Below are 21,116 nucleotides of genomic sequence, written 5' to 3' on the forward strand. Positions count from 1 at the left end.
AGTTCGATATGCCCTTTATGAGATTTATGATGAATATGCTTGTGAGTATCAATTTGGCAATGAGCATAATGCTGAAACTCAAGTGCATGATAGTGGTATTAGTGGTATGAATATAGAAGCTTCTTCTTCTGGTTGGTTTAAATTTGTAAATTATGTAAAATCAGTTGAAACTGCTCAACCACAACAATTTGATTTAGATGTCTACCTAGCTGAGGGTTGTTTTATCTGTGAAAGAGATTTCACTAAGTTTGATGCTTTGAAATGATGAAAAGCAAGCACTTTGAAGTATCGTATTTTATCCAAGATGGCTCAGGATATACTTGCTATTCTTATCACTACAGTGGCTTCAGAAGCTACCTTTAGTGCATGAGGTAGAGTTATTGATACTTATCGTACTTTTTTATCTCCTGACATAGTGCAAGCATTACTTTGTGGAGGAGATTGGTGTCGAAATCTTTATGGAGTAAAGAAGAAGAACAAAGTGAATTTTTTTTTATTATTTTGTTATTTGGCGACTATCATTGTTTTAATCTAATTTTTAACTATTATTTTCTTTTACTTTATCTATATAGAAAGAGAAGAAATCAATTGAGATTGCACTCAAAATCCCCTAAAGTGAGGATATCTAATGTCTTTTATACATGTATGAAATATTATTATTAAATACCTTTAATTTGTCATAATATTACTAAAGAAAAATAGGCAGTAGCTAGTCTAGATTGAGCTTTTTACATTATAGTTTACGAACCATAGGTTAACTAATGATAGAAACTCATGTTAAGGTAATTGACAAAATACTGTTTATATTTTTTTGCTCTGATTATAAGACAACTGACAAGATAAAATCCATGTTGATGCTAATGTTAAAAATTTAAAGTTATTGATCGTTGTAATAATATTACAATCTTTTTCTTACATGGGTACTTTTACCATTATTCTTATTGTTAATTATAATTTCTTTGTTTTGTAATTATTATTTTGTGTAGGTTTATTGAAAAACAATATGAGCCCAATGTTCATTTGAAGACATAATATTGTGAAGGTAGCATATGTATTGTTGTTAGTTTGTTGTAACTTATTTGTGAACTTATTTGCTTGGATATTTAATATCTTTCAATTAGGATTTTAATTTCTAAGTTTCATTATGTCTTATATTTGTGTGTTGTATTTGAATCATTTAATGAGACTTTTATTTGCTTGAATTTGATTGTTGTGTAAGTTTTTATTATTATTATTGTTATTGTTGTTATTGTTGTTGCTATTATTATTGTTATTATCTTGAAAATATAATATTTATTAGGTTTGATAAAAATTAGTTGTAAAAGATCTCGAGCTCGAACTCGAGCATAAATAATTGAGTTTTTTTTTAGTATAAAAATTGAATTTTTTTTTATATATTAATCGAGCTTAATCGAGCGAGCTTGAGTAGCTCGATTTCGATTGCGAATCGAGCTCGAGCTAGAAAAATGAAACTCAATCGAGTTCGAGCCAAGTATCGAATAGTAAATTTAGAGTCGAGCTCGAGCTCGAGCTTATCATTGTATTGGCTCGACTCGATTCGATTACATCCCTAATCATAATTCATAAAAGGTGCTTCTTATTACACTGCCTAACATGATAATAATGATTTGGAGATGAAACCTACACTTTTAAGCAACAATAACTACGTTATCCCAACGAAAATTTTGAATCTGAAATCATATGCAAATAAAAATTTAATTTTATATTTGTGGTATTTTTTTTAAGATAAAATTATAAAATTTTAAGATTTTGGATTAAAAGAATAATATTTTATAAATTGAGTATAAATTTTCATAAATTAAATTAAATCATCCATCAAAAAGATAATTAATGTTGCATTATAAAAATCATTTTTAGAATTTTGAAAAAATTAAATGTTATAAGATGAGAATTATTTTTAAAAATTTAACGTATAGTGTAATATTTGTTTTTATATGTATTTTTTATTAATGAGAATATCAAATTTTAATAAAAAAAAAAACTTATAATATTGTGAAATGTTTTTTATAAAATAAAATAACCTTTAAAGTAAAACTAATAATACCTTTAAGAGTGGATGTGGATCTCCACGGTAAAAAGAATCACAATAAGATAAAAAAGAAAATGACTTAAACCCATCAATGGAAATGCCATAAAAATTCCTTTGTTACAAAGAATCTTCACCCCCAAATTTTGATTTTTTTGGTCTGTTTTATTGTTGAGAAAATTTTAAGAAATGGGTAGAAAAGAGAAGTTTGAATTGTGTTGCCAGTTTATAGTTTAGAAAACCCGAACTTAAATGCTTTATTTGAGCTTCTTCCTTTAGTTGGGAACAGAAAACGAGGATTATTATAGTCTGTATCCAGTTTCATCATCAGAAGCAACAGAAAAAACTCTGCCATGCATTTTCATATAGTTGGAGGCAGCAACAAGCTCTGTTGATTTCCTGTTGGAATGCCTACATATTTGACCCTATACTTGTTCTTACCTCGCTTAACCTCGTTCCTTAGCCTTGCTTCATCGCTTCCCAATAACAACGGTTTCAGATTTCTCATTTGTCATTATCAACAAAACCCCTGACCCACATCTCCTCTTCTCTCTCATCTCCACCCTTCATTTCTCTTCCGCCGCCTTTGTCTTTGGTCCGAATTGGAGTCTTCAAATCAATTCAAAACCAAACAAAAAAAATAGCAAACTTAACGCAGCTTAACGGCTAAATAGTATTATATTTTGGTAAAATTAAAAAAAAAAAGAAAAGAAAAAGAAGGGTGTGGAATCTTCAACCGCAGCCAGGCATCCCCTCTCCCCCTTTTTTCTTGGGAGAAAGCGATTCTTTTCCTCGTTTATTTTTTTCCTTTTTTTTCTTCTGATTTTAATAAGAGTTCAGATTTGGGTTTCATATCTGTTTTATACTCTCTGAAACTCTTGATTCGGGCAAATTTTCTTCTAAGATTTTTTTTTTTAATTTTGGTAAAATCTGTCTTGAAATTTGGTTTGTTAAATGTTTTTTTTTTTTTGTTTTGGTTTTTCAGGTTGGGAAGAGAATTGAAGGAAGATATGGCGGAAGAACATAGATGTCAAGCACCACAGCTATGTACAAACAACTGTGGATTCTTCGGAAGCCCTGCGACCCAAAATCTTTGTTCTAAATGTCACCGTGATCTCCAGCTTAAAGAACAACAAACTTCCTCCGCCAAACAAGCCCTTAATCAAACCCTCGTTCCATCGTCTTCTTCTTCTTCTTCATTACCATCGGTGTCATCCTTGTTTTCGGTTTCCTTAGCTGTGAAGGAGGAACCATTGGCGGAAACGAAGCAAGAGGTGAAGGTGGAGGATGTTCAGGTTCAGGTTCATGTTAGTCCTGATAGATGCTTGACTTGCAGGAAACGGCTAGGGCTCACGGGGTTCAAGTGCAGGTGTGGGATGGTTCTATGTGGAACCCATAGGTACCCTGAACAACATGGTTGTACTTTTGATTTCAAAGGGATGGGAAAACAACAGATTGCCAAAGCTAATCCTGTTGTTAAGGGTGTGAAGCTTCACAAAATATGAGTTTGAAGGCACGACAAAAAGGAATGATGGAAGGAAAAAGGGTTTGTTTGTGATTGTGTTGTCAATTTGAGAATTTGGGTCATTGAAAAAGTAATGAATTTAGGTTGATCTTCGGGTCTCGCCGGACAGGCGGCCGCTCAACCACTAGGGTGTGCCTTGGATGGTGCTTTGTAGCCGACCGTTGGTGCTTGTTGTAGGGTCGATAAATGTTAAAAAAAAAAGAAGAAAGGTATTTTAATTTAATGTCAATGTTTAATTTCAATTATATTGGCATAAATGACGGCTTAATAATTCAATAATCCACCAAACATTTACGCTTTGAGAAACAAATAAGTTAAAAAATGACGACCTTGGCTTATTAATCTTTAAATCAATTGCTATGTTATTATAAAAGATTACGAATTTGAAAAATTTTAAATATATAATTTTTTTTCAATTAGAAAAAGATTGATCAAAATTTAAAAAACTAAATTGACAGGTTCTAAATTGAATCATCTGTTAATCCAGGCATGCGAGGTTTCAACATAGAGACCTGATATTTGACAAATGACAATAACATTAGGGACAATTTTACTTTTGGTGGAAAAAATCTTGCAGAGGGAGTTATGGACGTTGGGAATGCATATTTTTATATGAATATTTACTAAATGATTTAAATTGAACAATTTTAATTGTTATAGTTAATATTTACGCTAAATTTGTTACAAATCAAAGGATTAAGGAATACGATGATGTTTTTAGATGTTGGAATTGAAGAAATGGAATTCAAAGTATATCTTGATTGATTTATAAGGTCATTTATAAAATAGATATAATATTTAGATTTTTTTTCTTATTTACTTATTATATATGGTTTTATTAACGTTTTATTATTGAGTTTATATTTGATATGTTGTCAATATATAAATTTTATACATTATTAGTGAATTAAATGTAAACAATTTATTAATAAAATGAATCAAATAATAACACATCATTAATGAATAAGTATTTAAAAAAATTTTAATTTATGTACATTTATTTTAAGAATTGATATTTATTCATTAATAAGTTATCATCATCTAATTCACTGATAATGTATAAAATTTATACACTGATAATGTATTAAATATAAATTTTTATTATTTAATGTTTTTTAAGTAATGATGTTGTCATCCTTTTAGGTTTTAGTATGATTTCATCGTCTCTTTCCTACTCATCTAAGAAGGAGGCAGCAAGCTTAAGCTGAAGGAGATCCCATTCCCACACTTATTCATAAGGAAAAGTAGTTGATATTATAAAATTTAAGTTTGATTGATAAACCTTCAATCATATTTGCTTAGGTAACAATAGAAACAACACATTACTTGCATGTAAAAAATAATTTTGCTTAATATAAACCAAGATGTTTTGGGTTAGTTTCCTCAAATGGGAAATGTGTTTTTGATTCAAAAGATCCCTATCTTTAGGGATGGACTGCACCTCAAGACAAGCAAAGATTAGTATTATTTCTTCAAACTTGTGGGGTTGGCCATAAAAACAGCTCACCCCATGACCTAAAACCAATTCAAGTAACTAACCCTTACCTTCCCAAGATGGAAACTCATAAAATAAAATCTCATTAATTACCTTGAAGAAAGTAGAGTACGGATATTTTTTAAGTAAAAATTTATCTTTTTCACATCATTTGATTCAATAATAAATGTTTTAAAATTGATTGTATACTTTATTTTAAGTTCTCGTTATCTTTCATGACTAGTTAGAATTTTGATAAATTTAAAATTTAAAATTTAATTTAATTGATTTATATAATTATTTTTAAAAAATAATATTCAACAAATTTATGTATCGAATTTCAAAACCTATAATTCTTTCTTTTATTTTCAATTCAAATATTAATTAAATTGATAAAATTTAAATATTTTACTTATAAGATTTAAATTTAAATTTTACTATCACTAATCTCTGTTGGTGTAAATATAATATAAATCTTTTTTTTGACTGTGATATGCTCTAATTCTAGAATAAATAAAAAAACAAACTCCCCTCATTGTAATTTACTTTAAAAAATGATCTAACCTAATGGAATAATTCCTTTTTAGAGTTAAAACATAGTAACTCTCTAATTTCATTTTTGAAAAATAAAAAACGTTATTAACAAAAATGGTAATTTTTTAATTAATCTAAACTCGTATAAATTATTTTGATTATTATAAAAATATGAAACTTTCAAGTTTAAATCATAATTTTTCTTAAGAAGTTAAAACCCTAATTAAACCATAACTCCATTGTATTTCCCTATAAAAGCTCTTAATCATTATATTAAACTGTGTACAGATACACCGAGTCTTTACACTTTCATAATACAATAAAATCCTATGATGCAATAGGGAGAAAGGTTCCTCTGCATTTTTTCTTTGTGATAAAGTATTGAAAGGTGTAAATGTCACGAGTTTCGATCTTAAGCTCGCACAAGCATGACAAGAAAAATAAAATGAAGATTCCAAAGTTGACGCATACTACATGCAACGCAGAATTCTAGGTCAAGTTAAAGGTTAATTAATTATTTTTTACAATAAAATTTTCATAGATTAAATTTTAATTATTAAAATTAAAACTGATTGCATTGATAAAATAAAAGTTAATTTTTATAAAAAATAATTTTGAATTTACAAGATATCAATTCTTAAAAGTATTATATGCATAAGTGGCTAAATCTTGAATTTATTATTATTAAGTTATTATCTCTTTCTGCAAGCTACAATAAAAAATTTTGTGAAAACAAATTTCATGTTTATAAATAAATAAATAAATATTTCCGCAATTTGTCTGATCCAGTAACATACCGGGCCGTCTCTTTCGAATAATCACCAGTCAAACCAGACAAAGCCTCCCGTCACCGTTCATTCAAGTGGGTCCCTTTAAAGATTGTATTTTTTTATTTTATTTAAAATGTTTCCAAGATCATAGACGTCAATATCACATTGAGGAAAGATTGGTGTTTCTCTTCTTATTTTATTATCCTACTCTTTTGCAGAAGTAAAATGTTTTTTTTCTTAAAATTTTAGAAACTGGTTGCAGTTTTTAAACCAAATTATAAATCAATTTTTTTTCCAAAAAGTACTAATTTTATTAACTAATATTTAATTATTTTTTATATTTCCTTTCTTTCAAAAAATTATAAAAAATTATATTATTTCACGTTCATTTTTTATTTTGTTTAATCTTTCTATTGAGATAAAAATATCTTTTTATTTTATTTATTTTTATGTTATAACTTATCATTTAATTTAATAAAATTAATTATTTTATTTTTCATTCATTAAAAAATTATAAAATAAATTTTAACATTTTACTACACCTCTATAAAAGAAAAAAGTTTATCTTTCTTAAAGTTTAATTAACTTATCACTGTTAATTTTGAAAAAAAAAATCCCCGCCAAATGAAACATTAAATTCCAAAAAAAATTATAGTTAAATTTTTTTAAAAAAATCAAGATATTCACTAAATAATCCGAAGTTGAGAGCCATCCATTTCATTCACAATCAAATCCATAATTAGTTAGATGTTTTAGGTTTAATTATAAGTCTCGACAAAATTTTCAGCTCATTCAGTTTTGTAAATAAAAATCTTGATAAATAAATGATTAAAAAAAAATTACTCTAATTGAAAGTTATTATTTACAAATAAAATCTTGAAATTTTATTTTGGTTAGATAATACATATATTTATCATTGAAAAAAATATAAATTTAATTAAATCTCAAAGTTTTAATAAATAACAAAAATAAAATTTTTTTCCTCTTCCTTTAGACACAAGAAATTTATGACATTATCTTCCATTCTCCCTCGCTACACTTAAACTCACTCTCCAAACAATAAAATATGAAAATTGCATGAATTATAATTATTTATTTTAATTTATTAAATACGATATATTTTATTTTAATTTAAAAAATTAAACAATCAATATATTTTTAATTTTTTTTTATTCTCTCATTTTAAAAATAAGAAAAATTTTATGACTTTATCTAATGATAATAAAAGCATATTTAATTAAATTTATGATTAAATTTTATTCAAAATTTTTATTTATTTTATTTTTAATTTAAAATCAATAAATTTTTACCATGAATTTAATTGTATATATAAATAAAATAATCGAAACTTCCATTATTTTTTAAACAGGGAAATAATCTTTTCCAAAAAAAAAAAAAAACACCCTAGCTTTTCCTTTGGCCCCACCAACGGTCCTGCAAACGACATGCATTTTAAATGGGCAGAAAAGCAGAGGAGCAGAGAAAGTGAAGACCGCCCTCGGTCCTTACCTCTGCGTTTCCCCATCCACAAGCCTCTATACTATGGTCTGCAGCTTCTTTATCTTTTTGTTTTTGCTTTTATTTTTGCAGTGGCTATGTTTTAGTTGTGTTTGTACTTCTTATTCTTACACGCCCCTAAAATATCATGAGTTTTGAGCTTATCAAGCAATCTCACCACTGTTTTTAACTTTCATCTGCCATTCATATTTCACTTTCTTTTAATATATTCTAATCCAAGATTTCATCATTGTCTCCTTTCCTTTCTGGGTTTTTTTAAAAAGAGGAAAATATTTGTTCTAGCATGAGAAAGATTTGATCTTTTTTCGCTGTTTCTTCTAAATCCTATCTCCAGTGTTCTATCTATAATCTATTTGTGTTTAAAAACCCCCATGCCAAAATCTACTGAACCTGAAGATGGATCTGAATCTGATACAGATATATTCAAGATCCGTACTTTTTACCTTTTTTGGCCATATATAGCAAACCCCATTTACCGGTCCACCAATTTTATTGCTCCCATGAAGAGGTCAATTAGACCCTTGATAAGCATCGTGATGCTTGTTGTATTGGCTGCAACCTTAAGCTGTCGGATTGCCATCCGCCGCCGTGGTGTCTTTACTGTTTCAGCTGAGCAGGAGTCCACCAGGGTCCTTAACCAACCCCTACCAATCCAAAATTTTAACTCTACTTTGCTTAAGTTTGCAGCTACTGATTTAGGTGAAGAAAAATCCAAGCTTGAAATAGAGCAGCTGCTGGAAGGGAACTTTGCTAGTCAAGGAAGGTACAGGACTTTTGCAACTTGGAGGAGGTTCAATCACCAAGATGTCAAAGCCAGAAAATCTAATGTATTACCGGTAATGCTCAAGTCCCCAAAATTTTATCGGTATTGGTTAGATTTTAGGAGGAACTTACAGGATTGGGCAAGAAAAAAAGTGTTTCAACCTGATATTATGATGGATTTAGTTAGATTAGTTAAGGTCCCTATTGATAGCCACAATGGTTTAATGAGTTTAGATAAAAAATATAAATCTTGTGCTGTTGTGGGGAATAGTGGGATTTTGTTGGATAGTGATCACGGGAAATTGATTGATGGTCATGAGGTTGTGATTAGATTAAACAATGCTAGGACTGAGAATTTTGAAAAGAATGTGGGATCAAAAACAAGTATTTCATTTGTAAATAGCAATATACTGCATCGTTGTGCTGTGAGGGAAGGGTGTTTTTGTCATCCTTATGGAGGGAATGTTCCCATGGTTATGTACATTTGTCAGCCGGTTCATTTCATGGATTATCTGGTCTGCAATTCGGCTCACAAGGCACCTTTGTTGATTACAGATCCACGTTTTGATATGTTGTGTGGTAGGATTGTGAAGTATTATTCAGTGAAACGATTTGTGGAGGAGACAGGGAAGCCATTGGATGAATGGGGATCTACTCATGATGGTTCTATGTTTCATTATTCCTCTGGAATGCAAGCTGTTATGCTAGCTTTGGGAATTTGTGACAAAGTTGGTGTATTTGGCTTTGGCAAATCAACTTCTGCAAAGCATCACTATCATACTAATCAGAAGGCTGAGCTCCGATTACATGACTATGAGGCAGAATATGCATTCTATCATGATCTGGTGAAGAATCCACAAGCAATACCATTCATTTCAGACAAGTTCAAATTCCCTGCTGTGGTAATCTATAAATGATTTCACCCGGTCTAATATTTTTTATTTTGTCTTTGGTCAAGGTTAAATTGTTGTATTCATGTTGTATCAGTATTTTTCCACTAGATAGTCAAAGAAAACACAATTGCTGAAGATCTCTGTTTCATATTCTGGCCCTATACTATCAAAGGTTGTTTAGGGTAATACGAAATGTAAAATTGGAAACTAAGAATGTGAAGAGAGATTTGAATTCTTCATTTGCTTTTGTTGAAACTGATTTGCCTATTTTTGAATGTTCTCTGATGCAACTTTCCTTTTCTTTTAGGCATCATGCATCTATTGGTGATTAGAAAACACCAATCCCTAACTTAAACCCATAGAAGAATGTTAAAAAGAAGACAGATTAAAAAGTTTACTACTTGATACTTCATCTGCCTCTATTACAGAGATTTAGAGGTTTGATTATGTACAACAAAAGCTATCAACATCCCTTTACAGCCCCTTCCCACCATCCATATAGCGAAAGTCAGAAAAGAGTAAAGAGCAGATGTACAAAAAACCCCTTCTTTGCTCTCTCCTTTAATCCTTGGTGTCCATCACCACACCTTTTTTTTCGTACTTCACTCCCACCAAGAACTTTATGCTCGCCTGTTGTCAAAAAAATATGGCAAACAGAATTCATAGAAGAGAAAAATCACCAGAACATTTTAATGATAAAAGAATCTCTCAGACATAACTGTTTGGGATCATAGATAGTATACTCATTATACTCGGGAGGACTATTCTTGTGTTCTGGAGGGATTAAACGACCGCAAGGTACTTTGATATCATCCTTCCAATCTATAAATTCTGAGTCATCTGGTTTCTTTCTCCCCAATCCCTTCACACCAACCTTCTTCTCTTCTTAAGATTTTGTATCCTGTTCAGTGACAAATTCCGGGTTTTATGAGGATGAAGTGTCCTGACTAAAGTAGTATTAAGAAACCTATCTAGCATATATACCTGAGGTGGGTTCTTGAGCTCAATAATGTCTTCGCCTTGAGAAACCACAGCCAGAACCAAAAATCCATCGGGCCTGTCTACTGCAGTGAAGCCATAGCTGGCAGCTTCTGCCGCAGCATCAGAACAGACAATGCCCTTTCGAAACTTTCATAAAACATGAAAATTAAATAGTTTGAGCGGTAGTTAAACTGCAGCATGAAAATTGTAGTTGGAAATTCTGTACCATGTATCCTGGAACTGGTATCGAGCAGCTTGCTGGCAGGAAGCCTTCATGCAAATGCCTTAACAGGTTTGAGCTCCGGTACCTGAAAGAATACATCAAATAGAAAAAATGCTCACTCATACTTGCAGAAGAAATAGTCCTTATATGAATCAAGATTGAAGGCCTTACCGCACCACAGCAGTATTTTATTTGGCAGCTTCTTTACTTCATCAAAAGAGGGGCCTTCATTAGTTTCCACAGCGAAAATGTTGTCAACTGATATCCCATATTCGTGACCAAAATTTATCGAGTAAATAATGCTTTGTTAAAAGTCAAAAGAAAGATCAAGCTTTAGAGAATATGCAAATCCTGAGGGTAAGCCTTACAATGTCTGCAAGTTTGACAGGTTCATAAGTTTTTTCCAAATAATTGAGGATCATCTTGTAGTCATCAGAGTCTTTATCCACTGCAGAAATTGAGCAACCTATTCTCTTGTACCTATCAGACAAGGGGTCATCAAGGGTATCATCACCCATATTTCCTACAACATGGGAAGCTACAACAATGTCCCGAACACTCTCAAATGCAGCTGCGCCCTACAAAATCCAAGCCGTGATTTAGTAACTTGAAAAGAAAGACCTAAGAGTGGGTACTTAGGTTGGGTTTCCAGGTTTTACGTGATCTGCAAGTTCTTGATAATCCCTGAAGATGAAGGGCCTGGTGGAATGCATCAGAGTAAACCATCTTTGGCTAAAATCTGACCAAACCGCCTCAGTTTTAGGTCCTGACTCTTTCATTGATTTCACTTTTTCTACAAATTCTTGCAGGACCTCCTCACCTGGTGAAATTATGATATGATAAATATGAAAATTAAAGAGAAAGAAGTCAACTGGAGGGGAGAAAGAAAGGTATCTTGCATCTTTTCAAATGAACATTAGAAAGCATCCCCATTGATAAATCAGGGGCATCTAAATCCATCTCCATCAGAGCATACCTGTCCAGTGAAATATAATGCTGATTAAAACAGAAGTCCGAAAAGAAAATGGATAAATGGCCACAGTTGACAGAAGCATACTTGTAAATCTCCTGACTGCACAAAACCTTCATGAAGTTTGCAACCAATGGATCAAGTTTACTATGTGCTGCTGCAACCCCTAGCTGCCGAATTCCAAGTCCTCCATGTCTCACATCCACTCCGTCATCCTATTTATTACAACAAAACCCATTAGAAAAAATTCTCATGTAGATACATGTAAAACGAAAAATTTTCAATATAACAAGATTTTACCATGTCTATGCGATAGAACTTCCAAGGCTTCTTTTGAAACTTCTTCTCCCTTTCCCATGGCTCAAACTCATTACCAATTATTTCCTCAAAGAGCCTGGCGAACTCCTTCACAGCATTGTCTACGTTGTTCCATTCCACAAGTCGTTCCTCAGCATTAGGATCATCACCTACTCTCCCTTTCTTGTAGTAGACGAGGAGATTACTCTCTGGTACCTTGATCAGTTGCATAATACAATATCTGTACTAATGAAGCCTGGAAATCAGCAAATGTAAAAGAATACGGATTTTTGGATACACAATTACTAAATAAAATTTGCTAGATTACTCATTGATGCCCCGTCCTTGGTCTCAAAGGGAAAAGGCACAGTTGTATAATATCCCGTCCTTCTCAAAGATTTGGCCACCTTGTTCCTGCAATTTGGTATCCTTGTAGACTCCTCTTTTTCCATATAGCTTGAGCTGCAAGCAATTAAATCACAGAATTGAGACAAACCATGAGCATCTACTATCTCTTAAAGTTTCTTTAAGGGAAATGCATACTTCTGCTGAAAGTGATTCAAGTGCTGCTTCTTCCAGATCTTGTTTATCCCATGGGATTCCTTTGCCATCAACAGCAAGATCTGAAATTATGTTATAAGCTTCTAAAGGCTGTGCTTCTTGTTTCTCAATGCTGTCAAGTAACCAAGCTTCACTCACCACTCGTACGCCTCTCTCCCTGAAATGTTTCATGAGTTGTCATTGAACTAAGACTGTAAACGCCTAAAACTTTGCCAATGTCATTATGATTCTCAAGCTAATTTCTGTCTTAGAAACTTTCAGAAACTAATTATGTTTAAACATAAAAGCTAGCAGTAGGAAGCCAAAGCCATTATAAACATTCACCATAGACAAAGCCTAGAGGTCAAAATTTTTGTGCCATAAGCAAGCCAGTTGTTTATAAGAGATAGCCATTTCAATCTTGAGAAAGTTGTATCCATACTCACATTGCTTCTATCAGCTTGGGTGAGGCGCCACGCTCTCTTTCAGCAGGTGAAGCTACCAAGCAAGTTACACCTGCCAGTGTTATTGCAAAAATTTTTATCAAGCAACAAACAAGAGAACTTAGAGCAGCACAAGTCTGAAACTTTGAAAGGCTGGAAACAATTACCCCCGACGTAGCTAGAGATCTTCCCTCCATGTTTTTCTATCTTGGATTTCCAGTATTGCTAAATTAGAAGAGTTGCACATTCAGTCAAAGATAAAGATCAGCAATAGTGAAATTATTTCACGTACATGTGTGCGAGTAAGACGGCCCATCAGGGAAATCATCATTCCTAAGAAAGGTTTGTCAGTAACTCCTACATAACGGTGAGGCCGGTGACATGGATCCTGATGCTTCTTTATCAACTACAGCAAGAAGGACAGAGCTTAGTAATGTAACTAAATTTTTTAGGACACATAAAATCAATGAGATTCAATATGAAATTTTACATCAGCAACAGGGGAATTCAGGATAGAATCAGGCAATTCGACTGGTTCTTGTTTCCTTGGTGGGTTTCTTGTTTTATAGACACAGGAAGACCACTCGCTATAAGATCCCTCGCAAGAATAGCTGTTACCATCAAACTCCAAATCACCATTGCAAATTGGACACTTCTCCAATGGTCCATAGAACAACATATCTAGGCTGTCAACAGGAAAGATTTTAAAGCATCAGTTTCCAAACTCTGGAGATAGTTGCTGAATTATTGCATGTTATGAAGCGATAACATGGAAGTGGACTAACCATTTCATGACAACAGAAGTATCAGAGCCAGAGGAATTCTGGCCATTAGCTTCAAGTATTTCTTTCAGTTGTGCAACAGATAAGTGCTCTCTGACAGCTTTACAGAACTCTTCAAACTCTTTAGCTACATCAGATGCAGATTTTCCATTAGAGTGATCATTATCATCCTCAGCCTTGGCCTTCTTTGGAGATTCCCTTCCTCCATTACTCTTGAGCTGGTCTACCTTCTGCTTTCTCTTCATCACCAGTTGCGTATGCATGAGAATGAGACCTTGTTTCATGAACCTTCACAATAGGAAAAAATAAAGCATAAGAGTACAAACAAGCCCTTACTTTTGACCCATTAAATTAAAACCAAGAAACAAGCCATTAGAGCTATAAGTATTAGAAACTCAAAATAGCATGCTGCTGCAAACCTTCATGGTTTTTTTCCTTGTTACTCTCTATACAAAAGCTGGAGAAAAAGATCAGCACAATCTTAATTTTAACAGATTGAAAACAAAGATGTAAAGATTCAAATGTGAAAGAAATAGAGTTTTGGCATTGCAGCATGGTTTTTCATAAGCATAAAATCGTTGGCACTCCTTTCTAACACCAGCAATCTTGTATTATGTAATGACACATTGACATACATGAAATTCTTGCAATTCTCTTGGGCTCTTCTGTCTTGCCCACAACAAAACATCTGTTCTCATGCAAAGAATCTCAATGCCACGTGTCCAAATGGGTATTTTTCACAGCCTAAACCATTGACAGGTGGTAATCTAAACTGTGTAATCCAACAGATCTTTTTTTCCTTGTACTACTTGGCAGCTCCTTTTCTTCCTGGACTGACACTGGACTTTCGGAGGTGGGAGACGCAAAATGCTACATCATGGCACAACATGGTGCATGCAATCAAAATGGTTTATATGATGATCATTGGTAATGTACTGATTTGATTGAAAAGTTTATAGGTGTGAAAAACTAGGGTGTAACTTTCATCAAATGTTGTGTCATTTACTAGAAATTTTCCATTCAAGAAAATCCAATGTTATGGGGTTTCGGTGCTTCATTAGCAAAAAAATCTCCATATGTGGCGGTAGTTTTTAAGTTTTGTGCTTATTTTGGGGGAAATTTTCAGTGATTTGATTGGATGTGTTTGATAGATTTAAGCACTTTTTCTGTTAAATTTTGAAAAGTGGGGAATGTGGAGTCTCAGTGACTCAAAAGCAATTTATTCTTTTGATTTTTCTTGAAAAAATTCAAATAAAATTTTGGGTCGGTTCAATTTTGCCGAATGTTTTCGGTGATCCTGATCTGAAGAGAAAATTGGACTTCATGGTTTGTGGCCTAATCAGAAAATGTGTTCGTTATAGTGGGCTTTCCTACTGGGCTAGTTTTCCAGATTAATCTAAAATACTATAATTAATTTGTTTCTTTTACCCTGTAATAATTACTTTTTTTCGGAGTTGATAATAATAACAATAACAATAACAATATTTAATATATAAATTTGATAATTCGTTATTAGTATCATATAAAATATTAAAATTTATATGTTTTATATATCATATTTTATATAAAAATTATATATTATAATTTATATCAATATAAAATATAAAATATATTTTTTAATTTTTTTAAATTTATATATAATTATTATTAAAATTTTAGACTTATTATTTTTATATTTTTTAAAATTATATTCACATCATATTATTATATCGTATCATATTTTAAATTATCAAATTTAATAATATCTTATCATTCAAATCCATCTAGCAAAGTAAAAGAGGAGTGATTTTCAGCTGAGAATCAACTATTTAGAAGCAACAATATTGCCCATTAATAACCCAAATTTAGACAAAGAAAGCTTGATTTATATAATAATTTTTAAAAAATATTTTATACATTTAAATTTTAAAATTTAACACATAAAATCTCTTCCTATCCCAAACTAACAAAAAAAAAAAAAGTAAAAACTGCTGTTGCCAATTGCCAAAATCCAAATGATTGGCTATGGGGATGTTTCTTTCTTTCTTTGTTTCTTTAACATTTGGGCTTGTTGGAGATTCCAGCAGCAGGAGTTGAGCTAAAACCAGCAACTAAACCAAATTTGTTTCGTTTACCATGTAATTATTACATTTTTTTAGGTGATAATAACAACAATAATAATATTTAATATATAAATTTGATGATTCGTATATTTATATTATATAAAATATTAAAATTGATATATTTTATATATTAAATTTTATATAAAAAATTATATATCATAATTTATATTAACGTAAAAATATAAAATAAAATTTTTAATTTTATTAAATTTATATATAATTATTGTTAAAATTTTAAATTTATCATTTTTATATATTTTTAAAAATTATATTAATATCATATTATATTTTAAATTATCAAGTTTAATATTATCTGTTCAACCGAATCCATCTAGCTAAACAAAAAAGAGCAATGATTTTCAGCTGGGAATCAAATATTCAGAAGTAACGATACATTAATAACCCAAATTTAGACAAAGAATGCTTGATTTGTATAATAATTTTAAAAAAAATTCAATAAATTTAAAATTTAACACATAAAATCTCTTCCTATCCCAAACTAACAAAAAAAAAAAAAAAAGGGTTTTCAAAATATGCTAAAAACTGCTGTTGCCGATTGCCAAAATCCAAATGATCGGCTATGGGGATGTTTCTTTCTTTCTTTGATTCTTTAACCTTTGGGCTTGTCGGGGATTCCAGCAGTAGGAGTTGAGCTAAAACCAGCAACTAAACCAAAGATTAGATCAAGCACACTTTTACCTTATTGTTCATTTTTTATTCCAATTAACACCCGACAAAGCATGGTTCCTTTTCTAACTAAAAATCATACGCCTCGCGTTTTCTCCACTACTTTTTCATTCGCTCAAGCCTACCAGCACAGGAACTAAATTTCAAACCGTCTCTATGATTTTTTTTTTTTTTTTTTTATGTCTTCTTCCAAAAAAGTCATTACCAAAAGTCCTCTTTTCACACATACAACAAAAGCAAAACCCTATTCAATTTTTTTGGTATCATGTGAACTACTACATATATATATATATATAATAATTAATAAATAAATTCATTAATAGACGGATTCATATTGTTGGATAGGGTGTTTATGGATAAAATGGATAAATCAATTGATAATTATATATATTATAAATGAAGGCTCTCGATAATAAATCTTGGATCCAACACTACTAAACCACCTTCATATATATTCTCTTGTATGATGTTATAATCAGTTTTATTGGATGATTCGAGGAAAGCCTCCAAATAAGACTTCTCTCCCCCACCTGGCCTTCGAAAATTGCTAGATAAGAATGAAAAATTTGTAAGCAGTGACTTTGGCTAAATGATTTTTAACATCATTTTTACAATTTTTATTTATATAAAGTTAAAACTTTTTTGTACATCTATGAAGTTATATAAAAATGAGATTTTATATCACCACATAATTATAAACCCAAAAGAACTACATGTATATTCAAAGAAAAGTTTTGGATTTGGCAATTTAATAGTCTTATGTGAAGCTCATATGGTAAGTTTCATGAATAACTTTTCTTACGCATGTAAACAATATAATTACTTGAACTTTAGAATTAAAATTAAACATAAAAACATGATTGAATGAACAAAGATTTGAAAATGATCAATATACTCATAGACAAGAGAGACGAAACAGAAAAGATAATTAATTGTCTAGAGAAAACAATACAATCCGATCCTATTAAAGATTACCAGTTAGCAATGAAGCGGATAAATTTTCTCCCTTGGAAAAAGGAACCCAATTTTTATGAAATCTTCATCATTGAAGGGAAGAAAATTCATCTACTTCACCATTAGAGGTAACCCTTTTTATTTTATTCCCAATATACGAAGCTACCACAAAGTTTCTAAAAAAGTTACTGAGGTTCAGTCCTGATCAGCAAGTGCTCCATAGCAAACCGCTCCCTCTTTTTGCCTTCAATGCAATGTTTTGTTTGAGAATTTTTTGTTACCGAGCACAAGCTTAATAGGATAAGCCTAAGAAACTTTTAAAGCTACTCTTCTAAATCTCCATACAGGCTAAAAATCAAAGCTTTCGAGAAATGGATACTTGGATCGATCTGATGAGTACGTGATCTAGTGAGCAAATTCGTCTTCAGAGCCAGTGATGCATTCCTTGTCATCTTCAAATCCTTCAAGAGAAGGATAAGGAGAATGGCCTTTGCCAAATGACCTAATGTGATCTTTTAGGGATCTTTTGTGCTTAAAATCAGAGCCACAAGTGCAATACCACAACTTGCCACAATTTTTTTCGTGTGTTCTCCAATCCCCCTTGACAGCAAATGTTTTGCCACAATATTTCCTACACATGAAGGGCTTTGCACCATGTTTCCTTTTGTAGTGAGTTTGAAGTGTTCGAAAGTCTTTCAATGGCTTTGCTCGCGGATGGTTGATGTTGTTTTTGCAGCCTTGAGCACAGCAATAGCAGGGCAGCCTCAGCATTGCTGCTGGTTGTGTTCCTTTAAGTGAATCTGGCCCTTTCCTATATTCAGATCCATGCCCCCACATATGCATCTGTACCAACAAAATTTCAACCCCCTTTACTTGTTTTCGATCCATTTAGAAATACACAATTATTGCCTTAAATGTTAATCAATTTATACCTCAAAGTTCATATAATAGATTGTGAAAAACAGAAAATCATGCATTAAAGAATTGATGTTTTGCATTTCAGCTATAGTTATAGAACATAGGTGAATCATTCTTTTTCAAAAATTGAATTTGGGGTATTTAATTTGTTTAAGGGGAATAATCCATCTACTAATATTTAAGAATAGGATATCATTACTTTGCAAAAGCTAACCATTGACTCTTACAAGGATCATTAGGCTATGTCTTTTAATTAAAAGTTGAATAATTAAAGTGATTAAAGAGTGAAAATTACGCACTAAAGATAAGAATCCAAAGCTAAAAAAATTAACTACTCTCTCAAAACCCCTGGCCCCTCTTCTTTCTAATCAAATTTTTTTATACAAAGGAGGCCACCATCTAAAAAGAAATTGAGAAGAGAAATTTATAAATAACGAGGATCTCCCTTTTATCCTAATCAATTTCAATTTCCTACCACTTCCACTTCTTTATAAACTAAAATCTAAAAAAAAAAAAAAATTCTTCCTACCCCAGCTTGCGTTCTTCCCCCATAGCTTTCCGCCCAAAAAGGAAGCAACCAAGGACAAAAGTCAAAAGAAATTGGATGTGGATTAGTTAAATCTTCTTAATCATGGAGGGACATTCACGTAACAAATTAAAGGGAACAGATCATCTATACGAGAGGGTAAAGAAAGTATCGTTCCTATTCACTATAGGCCAATTTTTATTTCAATTTTCATTTAAAAATGGTTATACCTCAATAATATATAGTCTAAAACACTTTCATTTTCAAATGTTGCTTGCAAATTAACCAATAGTTTAAAATGTTGCCACTTCTTATAAAACTACTTTAATTAAAGGTTAAAAGGAAAAGAAAATGATAAGATGTAGTGCAATCTAGTAGGACTAATTAAGAGTGGGAATATGCTTATTGAGTCATTTAGAATGATTAATTTGGAGTTTTTAGGCTCTCAATTATTATTTCTATTGTTTTTTAGCTGTTTCTTCCTTAATTTCTATCTAATCTATGAAATTCCAATGGATGAAAAAGCATGGTGATAGGTGAATTAAACGAGTGTGTACATTGATTGATGGTAAAAATTGACATATGATTGGAACTCAATAACATCAAAATCACAAAGGAACATAAAGCTAAGTACATAATTCAGCATCAAGTTGCACTGCAAATATATTTGCTACATTGAATTACATATATATCCAAAGTAAAGCATATCTATCTGTTTGAAAATGCTTCCAACAAAAGAAAATAAAGCTAAAAAATCTTCCTTTTTCATAAACCAAAAAGGGAAAGAAAAATCTTGACCATACGAGTCATTGGAAGGAAGGAAACTACCATAAAATTTCCTTGATTATTAGTAGCTAGTTACAAGTAATTTGAAACCGCTTACTCCTTGAGGTATCTAAAAGAGTGATAAATTGATTAAAAAAGAATGATTTTGAATGCAAGAAGGATTAATCTTATTAGTTTATTACTTTTGCATCAACAAAACCAAGAAAAAATGGATGTGTTAATATCCGAAAACTTGATCATGTCCATGCCTGGAGCCATGAATACATTTCAATTGAAAAAGTTTCTTCATCTTTTGTGGATAATCCCTGAACTCTTTGTAGTTAAAAATTAAAAATCTATAAAAAAGTGTACATGCTTTAATTTATAAAATTAAAGAATTTGAAAGATAAAGACACTGACCTGCATGTTATTGTACCTATTGAATGTCTTGCTGCATATAGAGCAAGCAAACTGCATCGGCCCGACAAGGATCTGTGCTGGAGTTGGGATCCAAAACCTACTCTCTGTGTTGAAAGAACATCCATGGATGGTTTTCTTGATGGGTTCTTCTTCCTTAAAAATCTTATTTTCAACAACAGGATTATCTCTGGTTGTACTGTTAGGTAACCCAATGTGCAAGGAAACTGTAACTTTCTCTATCTTTTCTTCTTTAACATTCCCAATACCCATTTCCTTTTGCATTATTCTAGCACCTTCCTCTTTCAATGGTTTGTTCTCATTGAGCCTGCTCAAAAGAGGTAGACATTGAATAGTTTCCTGCCCCAGCTGATGAAAATCTTGTTGCTGCTGCTGTTGAAATGAGACCACCGGCAGTTTCATGATAGTCATGGGGTTCATAAACTGAACTTCTTGAGTGACAGAAGAAGAAGAAGAAGAGGAAGACGAAGACGAAGAAGAAGAAGAAGAAGAAGAAGAAGAAGAAGAGGATGAGGATGATGATAGTGATGAAGATGGCTTAAGCCATTCAATGAAAGTAGGAGCTTGAGAGCACAAGTTTTTGTCCTCTACATGGTAGCTCCTAAAACCCATCTTCATCAGTGGGAGGGTTTCTTTTTTTCTCCCTTTGGATATTAATTTTCTCTCCTCAAGTTGGTTTATATCCAGACTTTATGTTGGAAAAGCCTTGCAAGTATAGCAGTTGATTTGTGAAAGTTGGTTTGGTTTGTCTTTTAGGAAGAAGTAATCCTTTTTCTTCTTCCTCTCCCCTTTATCTTTTTTCCACCTTTGGCAGTTGTTTGATTTAGAGAGAGTATGAGAGTGAAATGAAGGAGAGATTAGTGGTGGGGTTTAAAGACAATGACATGCATAAATAATCAGACTCCCCTAAAATGAAGAGAATCCTAGAATAGTCTGAGCTGCTACATATATAATTTGTGTATTTATA

General features: G+C 31.6%; 2 protein-coding genes and 2 pseudogenes across 4 annotated transcripts; 2 read left to right on the forward strand and 2 right to left on the reverse strand.

Moving 5' to 3' along the window:
* The first annotated feature begins 2,635 nt into the window (after positions 1-2,635).
* Positions 2,636-3,814, forward strand: LOC111304368 (zinc finger A20 and AN1 domain-containing stress-associated protein 3 pseudogene; annotated as a pseudogene). The gene is made up of 2 exons (XR_016327021.1): positions 2,636-2,793; positions 3,033-3,814. The product of XR_016327021.1 is annotated as a zinc finger A20 and AN1 domain-containing stress-associated protein 3 pseudogene (transcript).
* A 4,020-nt stretch (positions 3,815-7,834) lies between these two features.
* Positions 7,835-9,762, forward strand: LOC111303795 (beta-1,6-galactosyltransferase GALT29A pseudogene; annotated as a pseudogene). The gene has a single exon (XR_016327022.1). The product of XR_016327022.1 is annotated as a beta-1,6-galactosyltransferase GALT29A pseudogene (transcript).
* A 1,205-nt stretch (positions 9,763-10,967) lies between these two features.
* Positions 10,968-14,344, reverse strand: LOC111302680 (poly ADP-ribose polymerase 3). The gene is given in 13 exon segments (XM_089742671.1): positions 10,968-11,305; positions 11,387-11,547; positions 11,627-11,703; positions 11,785-11,912; positions 11,998-12,235; positions 12,323-12,456; positions 12,538-12,712; positions 12,981-13,050; positions 13,145-13,202; positions 13,270-13,383; positions 13,468-13,663; positions 13,763-14,047; positions 14,179-14,344. Coding segments are annotated over 12 exon segments (1,884 nt in total). The 5' UTR covers positions 14,044-14,047; positions 14,179-14,344; the 3' UTR covers positions 10,968-11,053.
* Positions 14,345-17,461: 3,117 nt separating this feature from the next.
* On the reverse strand, positions 17,462-20,881 carry LOC111303796 (zinc finger protein WIP3-like). Its single transcript, XM_022900239.2, has 2 exons — positions 20,132-20,881; positions 17,462-18,345 (listed from the first exon to the last, which is right to left on the reverse strand). The coding sequence occupies exons 1-2, from the start codon at positions 20,765-20,767 to the stop codon at positions 17,908-17,910; spliced, it is 1,074 nt and encodes a 357-aa protein (XP_022755974.2). The 5' UTR covers positions 20,768-20,881; the 3' UTR covers positions 17,462-17,907.
* Between the last annotated feature and the right edge of the window lie 235 nt (positions 20,882-21,116).

The sequence above is a fragment of the Durio zibethinus genome, chromosome 13 (genome assembly GCF_047325235.1).
Source record: "Durio zibethinus cultivar Kanyao isolate XHJ-2024 chromosome 13, ASM4732523v1, whole genome shotgun sequence".
NCBI classification, from domain to species: Eukaryota; Viridiplantae; Streptophyta; class Magnoliopsida; order Malvales; family Malvaceae; genus Durio; species Durio zibethinus.

Coding starts and splice junctions, on each gene's coding strand:
- LOC111303796 (XM_022900239.2), bottom strand. CDS start 20,767: ATGAAGATGGGTTTTAGGAGCTACCATGTAGAGGACAAAAACTTGTGC. Junction 18,346..20,131: donor ATAGGTACAATAACATGCAG/GTCAGTGTCTTT, acceptor TTGTTGGTACAG/ATGCATATGTGGGGGCATGG.